This window comes from Triticum urartu, chromosome 6A, assembly GCF_056163025.1.
Source record: "Triticum urartu cultivar PI428250 chromosome 6A, HENAU_Tu73, whole genome shotgun sequence".
NCBI lineage: Eukaryota > Viridiplantae > Streptophyta > Magnoliopsida > Poales > Poaceae > Triticum > Triticum urartu.
Genome location: NC_141878.1, coordinates 18,829,734 through 18,842,693, shown reverse-complemented (window position 1 = coordinate 18,842,693; position 12,960 = coordinate 18,829,734). Strand labels below are relative to the sequence as shown.

The window sequence follows — 12,960 nt, the reverse complement described above, 5'->3', positions numbered from 1 at the left end:
CTTTGTTCTGATATATGGATCCTATCTAGGATTTCATGGCTTCTAACCATTTGTCGGAATACGGGCCCACCATCGCTTCTCCATAGCTCGTAGGTTCATTGTTGTCTAACAACATGATATCTAAGACAGGATTACCGTACCACTTAGGAGTAGTACATATCCTTGTCGACCTACGAGGTTCGATAGCAACTTGATCCGAAGCTTCATGATCACTATCATTAACTTCCTCTTGAACAGACGTAGGCTCCACAGAAAACATCTTTCTGTGTTGCATCACTCTCTGGTTGAAATAAAGGTTCGACAACCTCATCAAGTTCTATCTTCCTCCCACTCAATTCTTTCGAGAGAAACTCCTTCTCGAGAAAGGACCCGTTCTTAGTGACAAACAATTTGTCCTCGGATCTGAGATAGAAGGTATACCCTACTGTCACCTTTGGGTATCCTATGAAGATGTGCTTGTCCGCTTTGGGTTCGAGCTTCTCCGGCTGAAGCCTTAAGCATCGCAGCCCCAAACATTAAGAAATGACAACTTTGGTTTCTTGCCAAACCAATGTTCATACGACGTCGTCTCAACGGACTTAGATGGTGTCCTATCTGAAGTGAATGCAGCTGTCTCTAACGCATAACCTCAAAATGAAAATGGTAGATTGGTAAGAGACATCATAGATCGCGCCATATCTCATAAGGTTCGATTACGACGTCCGGACACACCATAACCCAGTGGTGTTCCAGGTGGCTTCAATTGTGAAACAATTCCACAATGTCTTAAGTGTTTGCCAAACTCATAACTCAGAAATTCTCATTGATCAGATCACAGGAATTTGATCTTCTTGTTATGATGATTCTTAACTTCACTCTGAAATTGCTTGAACTTTTCAAACGTTTCAGACTTGTGCTTCATTAAGTAAATATACCTATATCTACTCAAATCATCAGTGAAGATGAGAAAATAGCGATATCCAACGCACGCTTCAATTCTCATAGGATCACACGCATCAGCATGTATGATTTCCAACAAGTCACTTGCCCGTTTCATTGTACCTGATAACGGGGTCTTAGTCATCCTGCCCATGAGGCATGGCTCGCATGTGTCAAGTGATTCAAAATCAAGTGACTCCAAACATCCATCGACATGGAGTTTCTTCATGCATCTTACGCCAATATGACCTAAGCAGCAGTGCCACAAGAAAGTGGTACTATCATTATTAACTCTACATCTTTTTGGCGTGAACATGTGTATTACCACGACCGAGATTCAATGAACCATTCACATAGGGTGCATGACCATGAAAGGTATTATTCATGTAATTAGAATAACCATTATTCCCTAACTTAAATGAATAACCGTATTGCAATGAACATGATCTAATCATATTCATGCTCAACGTAGACACTTGATAACATTTATCTAGGTTCAATACTAATCCCGAAGGCAGATGGAGTGTGTGATGGTGATCTCATCAACTTTGGAAACACTTCCAACACACATCGTCACCTCGCCCTTAGCCAGTCTCCGTTTAGTCCGTAGCTTTTGCTTCAAGTCACCAGTAATAGCAACTGAACCGGTATCCAATACCCAAGTGCTACCAGGAGTACTAGCGAGGTACACATTAATAAGACGTATATACTTTGTTGAAGTTGCCAGCCTTCTTATCTACCATGCATTTGGGGTAATTCCGCTACCAGTGACCGTCCCCTTTACAATAGAAGCACTTAGTCTCGGGTTTGGGTTCAACCTTGGGTTCCTTTACTGGAGCGGCAACTGGTTTGCCATCCATGAAGTTTCCCTTCTAGCCCTTGCCCTTCTTGAAACCAGTGGTCTTGTTAAACCATCAACACTTGATGCTCCTTCTTGATTTCTACCCTTTACGGTCTTAAGCACCGCGAACAGCTCCGGGATCAACTCCATCCCTTGCATGTCATAGTTCATCACGAAGATCTAGTAGCTTAGTGATAGTGGCTAGAGAACTCTATCAATCACTATCTTATCTAGAAGTTTAACTCCCACTTGATTTAAGTGATTGTAGCACCCAGACATTCTGAGCACATGCTCACTAGCTGAGCTATTCTCCTCCATCTTGTTGGCAAAAGAACTTGTCAGAGGTCTCACACCTCTCAACACGGGCATGAGCCTGAAATCCCAATTTCAGCTCTTGGAACATCTCATATGTTCTGTGGCGTTCAAAACGTCATTGGAATCCCGATTCTAAGCCGTAAAGTATGGTGCACTAAACTATCAAGTAGTCATCAGGATGTGTCTGTCAGGTGTTCACAACATCCACAGACGATGTTGTAGGGGTTTACACATCGAGCGGTGCATCAAAGACGTAAGCCTTCTGTGTAGCAGTGAGGACACTCCTCGGACTACGGACCTAGTCCCCATCATTGCTTACAATATCTTTCAACTTGGTCTTTCTCTAGGAATGTATTGAAATAGGGAGCTACAACGTTAGCTATTTATCTACAACATATTTGCAAAGACAATTTAGACTATGTTCATGATAATTGAGTTCATTTAATGAACTCCCACTCAGATAGACATCCCTCTAGTCATCTAAGTGAAACATGATCCGAGTCAACTAAGCCGTGTCCGATCATCATGTGAGACGGACTAGTCAACATCGGTGAACATCTTCATGTTGATCGTATCTTCTATACGACTCATGCTCGACCTTTCAGTCTTCCGTGTTCCGAGGCCATGTCTGTACATGCTAGGCTCGTCAAGTCAACCTAAGTGTTTTTTTGTGTAAATCTGGCTTGCACCCGTTGTATTCGAACGTTAGAATCTATCACACCCGATCATCACGTGGTGCTTCGAAACGACGAACCTTCGCAACGGTGCACAGTTAGGGGGAACACCTTTCTTGAAATTTTAGTGAGGGATCATCTTATTTAAGCTACCGTCGTTCTAAGCAAATAAGATGTAAAACATGATAAACATCACATGCAATCAAATAGTGACATGATATGGCCAATATCATTTTGCTCCTTTTGATCTCTATCTTCGGGGCTCCATGATCATCGTTGTCACCGGCATGACACCATGATCTCCATCATCGTGTCTTCTTGAAGTTGTCTCTTCATCTATTACTTCTACTACTATGGCTAACGCTTTAGCAATAAAGTAAAGTAATTACATGACGTTTATGTTGACACGCAGGTCATAAATAAATAAAGACAACTCCTATGGCTCCTGCCGGTTGTCATACTCATCGACATGCAAGTCGTGATTCCTATTACAAGAACATGATCAATCCCATACATCACATATATCATTCATCACATCCTTTTGGCCATATCACATCACAAGGCATATGCTGCAAAAACAAGTTAGATGTCCTCTAATTGTTGTTGCAAGTTTTTACGTGGCTGCTATAGGTTTCTAGCAAGAACGTTTCTTACCTACGCGAAAACCACAACGTGATATGCCAATTTCTATTTACCCTTCATAAGGACCCTTTTCATCGAATCCGATCCGACTAAAGTGGGAGAGACAGACACCCGCTAGCCACCTTATGCAACTAGTGCATGTTAGTCGGTGGAACCAGACTCACGTAAGAGTACGTGTAAGGTCGGTCCGGGCCGCTTCATCTCATTATGCCGCCGAATCAAGATAAGACTAGTAATGGCAAGCAAATTGACAAAATCCATGCCCACAACTGCTTTGTGTTCTACTCGTGCATAGAAACTACGCATAGACCTAGCTCATGATGCCACTGTTGGGGAACGTAGCAGAAATTCAAAATTTTCTACGCATCACCAAGATCAATCTATGGAGTAATCTAGCAACGAGGGGAAGGAGAGTGCATCTACATACCCTTGTAGATCGCTAAGCGGAAGGATTAAGTGAACGGGGTTGATGGAGTCGTACTCGTCGTGATCCAAATCACCGATGATCCTAGTGCCGAACGGACGGCACCTCCGTGTTCAACACACGTACAGCCCGGTGACGTCTCCTACGCCTTGATCCAGCAAGGGGAGAAGGAGAGGTTGGGGAAGACTCCATCCAGCAGCAGCACGACGGTGTGGTGGTGGTGGAGGAGCGTGGTACTCCAGCAGGGCTTCGCCAAGCACCGCAAGAGACGAGGAGGGAGAGGGGTAGGGTTGCGCCAAGAAGGAGATGTTCTCATGTGTATGGCAGCCCAAAACCTCAAGTATATATAGGGGAGGGGAGGGGCTGCGCCCCCACCTAGGTTTCCACCCCTAGGGGTGGCAGCCAGCCCTAGATCCCATCTAGGGGGGGCAGCCAAGGGGGGAGAGAGGGGGGGCGCACCGCTAGGTGGGCCTTAGGCCCATCTGAGCCTAGGGTTTTCCCCTTTTCCCTTCTCTCTTCACCTTGGGCCCTGGTGGGGGGGGGGGCGCACCAGCCCACCTGGGGCTGGTCCCCTCTCACACTTGGCCCACGCAGCCCTCTGGGGCAGGTAGCCCCACCTGGTGGAACCCCGGGACCCTCCCGGTGGTCCCGGTACGTTACCGATAGCACCCGAAACTTTTCCGGTGACCAAAACAGGACTTCCCATATATAAATCTTTACCTCCGGACCATTCCGGAACTCCTCGTGATGTCCGGGATCTCATACAGGACTCCGAACAACATTCGGTAACCACGTATATCTATTCCCTATAACCCTAGCGTCATCGAACCTTAAGTGTGTAGACCCTACGGGTTCGGGAACTATGCAGACATGACCGAGACAACTCTCCGGCCAATAACCAACAGCGGGATCTGGATACCCATGTTGGCTCCCACATGTTCCACGATGATCTCATCGGATGAACCACAATGCCAAGGATTCAATCAATCCCGTATACAATTCCCTTTGTCTAGCGGTACGATACTTGCCCGAGATTCGATCGTCGGTATCCCGATACCTTGTTCAATCTCGTTACCGGCAAGTCTCTTTACTCGTTCCGTAACACATCATCCCGTGATCAACTCCTTGGTCACATTGTGCACATTATGATGATGTCCTACCGAGTGGGCCCAGAGATACCTCTCCGTTACACGGAGTGACAAATCCCAGTCTCGATTCGTGCCAACCCAACAGATACTTTCGGAGATACCTGTAGTGTACCTTTATAGCCACCCAGTTACGTTGTGACGTTTGGCACACCCAAAGCACTCCTACGGTATCCGGGAGTTGCACAATCTCATGGTGTAAGGAAATGATACTTGACATTAGAAAAGCTTTAGCATATGAACTACACGATCTTTGTGCTAGGCTTAGGATTGGGTCTTGTCCATCACATCATTCTCCTAATGATGTGATCTCGTTATCAACGACATCCAATGTCCATGGTCAGGAAACCGTAACCATCTATTGATCAACGAGCTAGTCAACTAGAGGCTTACTAGGGACATGGTTTTGTCTATGTATCCACACATGTATCTGAGTTTCCTATCAATACAATTCTAGCATGGATAATAAAGATTATCATGAACAATGAAATATATAATAATAACTAATTTATTATTGCCTCTAGGGCATATTTCCAACAGCAAAGTGTGTTACTTCTGATGGATTCAAGCTTTCAGTACTGAAAACCCATGATTGTCACATCCTCCTCCAAAGGATTTTACCGGCGGGCCTCCGAGGAATCATGGACAAGGATATATATGAAGCGGTTGCTGAGCTGGGAAATTTCTTTAGAGAATTGTTCTGCAAAACACTCAAGTTAACTGTCTTGGAAAGACTTGAAAAAGAAATCCCAATTATTCTTTGCAAGCTCGAGAAGATTTTCCCTCCAGCTTTCTTCACCATGATGGTCCATTTGGCGGTGCACTTACCAAAAGAGGCAATGCTTAGAGGCCATGTGCAATACGGTTGGATGTACCCAATCGAAAGAAGGCTGCTTGCTTGTAAGCGTTATGTGCGAAACACGGCAAGACCTGAAGGTTCTATTGCTGAAGCATATGTCGTTGACGAGTGCTTGAATTTTTGCTCTAGATACTTTGGCGATGTGGAAACAAGATGGAACCGGCCGGGCAGAAATAGAGAGCGGTCTGATTCGCAAAGTGGTGATGTCTCTGTTTTCAACCATGGTGTGAACTTTCTTGGAGCCTCACAATACTTGGGGGCTGGTGATGAGTATGACAAGATGGTTTGGTTTGTGCTCAGCAATTGCGCCGAGATTCTACCATATATCGAGTACGTTATATCTTGTGCACTCATTATATATATTTTTTGCTTGGGTTGGCAGCAGCCTAATGTTTAAATTCACATGTTTTGTTGGCATTGCGGGAAATGCAAGGAAGAGTTAAATCAGGAAGAAAGCAATATCCATGTTGATAAAAGGGTTGCCAAGGGGTTTGCTAAGTGGTTTAAGAATCATGTGAGATCTTTAGCCACATGTTTTATGTTTTCTGTGTTATTCACCAGTTGTTAAATACCATTGTTTGCTAAATGGTTTATTTGTGCAGATTGGAAAGTTGCATGAGGAGAAGAAGGTCAGTGATGATCTATTTGCTTTGGCATGCTTACCGGATAAGCGAGTGAGAGTGTTTTCAGCATGCATTGCTGACGGTGTCCGGTACCACACCGTTGACCGCGAGGAAAAAAGGAAGACACAGAATAGTGGAATCGTCACTGAGGGGTCACATGATCGTGAGATCATTGACTTCTATGGTCAGTTGAGAAGCATCGTAGAGTTGGAGTACAACTCTAGTGGAGGCATCCTTCGCTCGGTTGTCTTATTTCGCTGTGACTGGTTTGAGCTTGGTAGCAAGAAGAAGAGAGACTCTTTTGTCAAATATGATGGCCACTTCAAAAGCATCAACACTGCAAGGTGCTGGTATAAGAGTGATCCCTTTATTCTAACAACACAAGCAACAATGGTGTTTTATCTGCCAGACACTCTTTTGCACGGAAAATGGCGAGTTGTGCAAAACTTTGAGCACAGACACTTGTGGAGTGTGACTGAAACAGAAGTGGAAAAGGGCCCCGGTGATGGTGGACTAACATACCAATATGATGACTCTACGGAAGTTCCGTTGCAAGCTGATGATGACTCTATGGAAGTTCCGGTGCAAAGGAGAGTGTGAAGGGACCGGGAACGTGTGATCGTTGGTGCTGCAACAGTTGAAGGCATCAAGAAAAGAAGAAAGGTGGTAGCTTATGGACATGAGAGCGAGGATGAGGAAAACCGGACTGATCATACTATGCTGCAATATTGTAGTGATGATGAGGAAAACAGGAGTGGGCATAGAGTCCCTTGTTTTCGTATCGACGATGATGAGTAGCGAATGGACTGGCAAAGGTAAATACTATTACTTAATGTTCTTTTTTTGGTATCTATGGGACTGGTGACCTGATGTGATCAATCTTCTCTCCAGGTAGAAAAATCCTCGAAGATTCTAGGAGCAAAATGATGATCCTGATGGTTGTAGCAAGATGATGATCCTGATGGTTGTAGCAAAATGATGATCCTGATGGCTATAGCAATAGTGATGTAGTTATCCTGATTCACAGTGCTTTAAGATTCCGGCAGCAAAATTGAGATGTTATGCTTGCTGTTTTGAACTGAATTGAGATGTTATTGTAGCTGTTATGCTTGCTGTCAAATGTTGTCTTGTAATGCAAAAGATTGCAAAATGATCATACAGAAGATTTTTTGAACATCTTTAGTTCAAGTTTTGGTCAGAATGTTGTCTTGTAGTTGTTGTGATCATTTAGTAGTTGTTGTGATCATCTTGTAGTTGTTTTGGTCAGAATGTTGTCTTGTAGATGCTATTTTAACTGAATTTTGGTCAGAATTGAAGATGCTATTTTAAATGAATTTTGCTTCAACTAATCCCATTTCATTGTGAGCAAAAAAATATGCGCCAGTGGGGACTCGAACCCACGACCGTGCGCTTGTTTCACTATGTTTCTACCACTTGGCTAGGACAAGGCTATTAGTCTTCCACTCTATGCCAACCTTTTTGAATATATCAAACTAGTCAAGTATCAAGCACACACCTCACTGACAAGTGGGCCACTCGACCTACTCGCTGACAAGTGGGCCATTTTGCTATTGTACCCAAGCTACCAAAAATATGCGCATGGCCAAAAAATATGCGCGTGTGGGGGCTCGAACCCATGACCGTGCGCTTATTTCACTGTGTTTCGACCACTGGGCTAGGAAGAGGCTGTTGGTTTTGTAATCTATGCCCACCCTTTTTAATATATCAAACCAGTCACGTAGCAAACACCGAACTCGCTGATAAGTGGACCCGCTCCCTCTCTTTTCCCCACTTCTCCTCACCACTCGACCCGCTCCTCCTCTCCATCGACGGCGCCACCCACCACTGCCGGCTCCTTCCTCTCCCACCACCGGCCTCCCCACCGCCGCCGGCTCCTTCCTCTCCCACCGCTGCTGGCTCCTTCCTCTCCCACCGCCTGCCTCCCACCGCCGCCGACTCCTTCCTCTCCCACCGCTGCCGACTCCTTCCTCTCCCACCGCCGCCAACTCCTTCCTCTCTCTCTCGAGGTATGAATCCTTCCTCTCTCTCTCCTTCCTGGTTGGATTAGTTTTCTGCTACTAGTTAGATTAGGGTTCTTGCCGTCTCCTAGATTGGATTAGATTAGATAGGGATTGGATTAGATTAGGGTTTGATTTGGTTAGGGTTTGATTGGGACTGCATTAGATTAGATTAGGGTTGGATTATATTAGGGTTTGATTAGTGGGAATTGATTCAGTTAAGGATTATGCTGTCAAGTATGCTTTGTGCCTTTTGATAAGAGTGGGAAGTATGCTGTCAAGGATTATTCAGTTAAGGATTTTTCAGTTAAGGGTTCTTGTCAAGTATTCAGTTAAGGATTCAGTTAAGGAATTAGATAAGTACAGATGTATGAGACACTTGGTATGAGCTGTAGAATGTTCTGTGCCATTTGATATGCAGCAAGTATGAGCATTATGAGGCAGTGAGACACTAGTGTGTTCTAATTTGTTTTTATTTTTGTAATGTTTACCCGAGTGGCTAAGCACTGCTATGTAGGTGTACAAATACAATGTGATCATGCTAAGCACTGCTATGTTGGTGCTTATGTTTTGATGTGTACAAATACAATTCTATCTAGGTGTTTGCACTGCTAAGATTTTCTTGGTCTCTTGTTTTTTTCTGTTTTGATGTTATATTCATAGAAGTTTGCATATGTGTGCATCATGTAATGTGATCATGCTACCTCAAATGATCATAATCTATTGATGATGCATGAAGTATTTCCTGCTATAATTTTCTTCAGTCACACTGTTGTTTTGCTGTGCTTGATAATCCTGAGACTTCTTTCTATTGTAATATTGAAACTGTTGTTTTGCTGTACACTATTGGTCCATTTATAATAGATATGGTTCTGGTCAATTTATAGTAGATATGGTTCTGGTCAATTTATATTGCTGTGTTTTGGTTAATTTATAGTAGATTTTAGTGTTGTTGCTGTTGGTGGTCACCTGATGATGTTGCTGTTGCCGTTGATGTTGATGTGCTTGTTTTAGTGTTAGTTTACTATGCTATTGATGTTGATGTGCTTGTTTAATTTACAATGCTGCTTTTCAGATAAGTGAGATGGGTGGCTTGGAAGATTTCGAGTTGTTCGAGATCGTAATTGAGAAATCTTGCAGTAGGCAGGTATGTTTATCATCACTCTGTTGTCTAGTGCTTGATTGCCACAATTAACCACTGCTTGACCCTCGCTGCAGAGGCTGCCTGACAAGTTTGCGAAGATGCTCGCCGGCCGTGAGCCCCACAAAGTGAAGCTGCGGGAGGCCGGCACCGGGCTTCACAGGCTGTGGGACGTGTTGGTGGTGTTCGATGGTGAAGGCCACATGTACCTAGGGCCCGGCTGGGAGCATTTCGCCCGCGCCCATGAGCTACAGCTCAGGTACGTCCTTGTCTTCCGCTACGACGGCGACGCCATGTTCACCGTGAAGATGTTCGACAACACCATGTGCCGCATGTACTACCAGCACGACGACGATGCCAGTAAGCTCTCTGCCTCTCTTCTTCCTGTCCTTTTGGCTTCCTCTACCAGCACGACGACAACACCATGTTCACACTTTGTTGCATTTGGCCAGGCAATGGGAGCAGCAGCGGGGATGACGAGGAGCAGAGCGGGGATGACGAGGAGCAGAGTGGGCAAGAAGAGGAGCAGAGCGGGGATGACGACCTTGCTATGGTGGTGGCTGACGACGACCTTGCTATGGTGGTGGCTCATGATGACCCTGCTATGGTGGTGGCTGACGACGACCTCACGATTGTGATGCCTGACGCTGACCTTGCAATGGTGGTGCCTAACGATGACCTCGCGATGGTAGTGGCGCCGGCGATTCCACAGCTGGGCGACAGGACCATGCCAATTGTGGTAGAGGAGTACATCCGCGTTGGGATTCACCACTCTGAGCGCATCAGGTTGATGAAGGAGAAGAAGGAGGAGTGAAGATGTTAAGAAAATGAAGTGGCAATGTTAAGCATGTTAGGTTTAAGCTTGTTAGTGTAATATGAACATGTCAATGTTAAGTATGTCAGGTTTAATTTTTTGCATGCTCATGGATGCTATATGACAGTGTCATCTAAACATGTCAATTTCTTAACAATGAATATTTAGTTTGGTAATTGATGGGAATTGAAATTTTTTATGCATGCTCATGGATGAAAGATAAAATTATCGGTTTTTGTGCATGCTCATGTATGAAACAATATAAGTTTCATTTCTTGAATGCTAAAAACATGACTCAAACCCTAGCCATGGACGACCACCGTGACGAAATCCGCCGGTTTTTGAAAACATCATAAAAAATTCAAAATCTGTTTTTCATTTTTTGAATGCTAAAGACATGCGTTTTTTCATGAAGCGGCTAGAAGGTAGGCATTTCATCACAGAATTGACAACAGATTTGCATGGCTCAAACCCTAGCCACGGACGGCCGCCGCGACGAAATCGGCCGGTTTTTGAAAACACCGTAAAAATTTCAAAAAAAAATCAAAAAAATGGGATACTTCTGCGTCACATCATGAAATGTGGCCTACCAACTAGCAAAAATACTAAACTTGCAATACGGATGTTTTCTTGAAAAAGTGTTCTCAAAAACGACCCACCATGAACGAAGATTCATGGCTTTCAAGCCAAACTAGCAATGATATGGCCGCATCCGATGAATAGTTTCTGATAATATGCCCAAATTTGGCCCATGACTCCGTCTTGTGATGGCAAACAATGTTGCCAAAGCGAGGTTCCAACTTGTTTAACAATAAAAACCGTTTTTCATTTTTTGAATGCTAAAGACATGCGTTTTTTCGTGAAGCGGCTACAAGGAGGATCTCCCCAAACGGCGCCATTCCATGTCTATCTCAAAGTAGACCCTATTTTACGGACGACCGCCAAAAAGCATGCATTCTCGACCCTCATAGCTACTCCCGGCAATTCAGACCACCTTCGGCCGATTCAGCTGGAACCGGCTGGAATTTGAACTGCGGGTCCTCCATAGCTTGCCTGTTATTTTTGCCAAAAATGATTTTTAGCTTCACAGGTAGGCATTTCATCACAGAATCAACAACAGATTGGCACGGCTCAAACCCTAGCCGCGGACGGCCGCCGCGACGAAATCGGCCGGTTTTTGAAAACACCATAAAAAATTCAAAAAAAAAATCAAAAAAATGGGAGACCTCCGCGTCACATCATCAAATGTGGCCTACCAACTAGCAAAAATACTAAACTTGCAATACAGATGTTTTCTTGAAAAGGTGTTCTAAAAAATGACCTACCATGAATGAAGATTCATGGCTTTCAAGCCAAACTAGCAATGATATGGCCGCATCCGATGAATAGTTTCTGATAATGTGCCCAAATTTGGCGCATGCCTCCGTCTTGTGATAGCACACAATGTTGCCAAAGCGAGGTTCCAACTTGTTTAACAAGAAAAACCATTGGGGGCATTGGTCCCGGTTCGTGAGCCCAGGGGGCCGGCCGGGCCACGTGGTCCATTGGTCCCGGTTCATCTGGACCTTTTGGTCCCGGTTGGTGGGACGAACCGGGACCAATGGGCCTCGCTCCTGGCCCACCACCATTGGTCCCGGTTGGTGGCTTGAACCGGGACCAAAGGCTCCCCTTTAGTCCCGGTTCATGCCACCAACCGGGACCAATGAGGTGCCTATATATACCCCCTCGTGTAAGAGCAGAGCACACTGCTCTGTTTTTTTCTGGCCGAGGGGGAGAGGGCTTGGTGGTGCTCTAGGTCACCTCCTATGCACACAAGGTGTTCGATGGAATGCCCGAGCCACACTACTTAAGCTTTCTCCTCTTCAAGCTCGACCTCCAAGCTCCATTTTCCACAATATTTGTCTATGTTTAGCGGTCCGTCACGCCCCGTCCCCGTCTTCACCGCCGTCGATCACCCGCGCCGAGCTCATCGCCGGCACCACCGTGGTGAGCCTCTTGTTCTTATCTTCTTTCTGAAAGGAAAAATATTCTTACTTGTATGTTTGCATAGATACTTGTATTGTTTTCTTACTTTTATTATTGCATCTTATATAGTGTGATGGTTTTGGTATCCGCCCCCATCGGCCCTCGTCCTGTCTATGATTCGGATGTGGTATATATATTATCTTTATAACTATTGGTTCATTTATTGTTTATGAAAATTATGCCGACCAACATGACATAGATTTTATTTATGTAGGATGTATGTGAATCGGAAATGCCAACCGACCCTATTGTCGAGAGGTTAAATTTAGTTGAAGAAGAAAATAATTTGTTGAAGGAAAAATAAAAAAAAATGAGGAGGAGAAGATGATATTGGAGTTGCATGTTGCGGATGTCGTCGATGATCACAAGATCAAGATGGATGCAATGCGCTTGAAGATTAGAAAGATTAGAAAATATGCCATTCATACCGAGGCTTGGTATCATTATGCCGTTGGATCAATTGTTACCTTGGTTGCGATTATGATCGCATTTGTTTTCGCATTGAAATGTTTTACATAGTT

At 44.6% G+C, this 12,960-nt stretch overlaps 1 protein-coding gene across 1 annotated transcript; it reads left to right on the top strand.

Annotated features, from left to right (window-relative positions):
- The first annotated feature begins 9,513 nt into the window (after positions 1 to 9,513).
- Positions 9,514 to 10,414, top strand: LOC147963301 (uncharacterized). The gene is made up of 3 exons (XM_087531093.1): positions 9,514 to 9,606; positions 9,678 to 9,960; positions 10,053 to 10,414. Exons 1-3 carry the CDS (start codon positions 9,544 to 9,546, stop codon positions 10,412 to 10,414), a joined length of 708 nt encoding a protein of 235 aa, XP_087387219.1. The 5' UTR covers positions 9,514 to 9,543.
- The last annotated feature ends 2,546 nt before the right edge of the window (positions 10,415 to 12,960 follow it).

Bases quoted from the DNA above. Each gene is read 5' to 3' on its own strand.
- LOC147963301 (XM_087531093.1), top strand. From the start codon at position 9,544: ATGGGTGGCTTGGAAGATTTCGAGTTGTTCGAGATCGTAATTGAGAAA. The intron at 9,607-9,677 runs GTATGTTTATCA...CCCTCGCTGCAG, and splicing joins AGAAATCTTGCAGTAGGCAG to AGGCTGCCTGACAAGTTTGC. The intron at 9,961-10,052 runs GTAAGCTCTCTG...GCATTTGGCCAG, and splicing joins CCAGCACGACGACGATGCCA to GCAATGGGAGCAGCAGCGGG.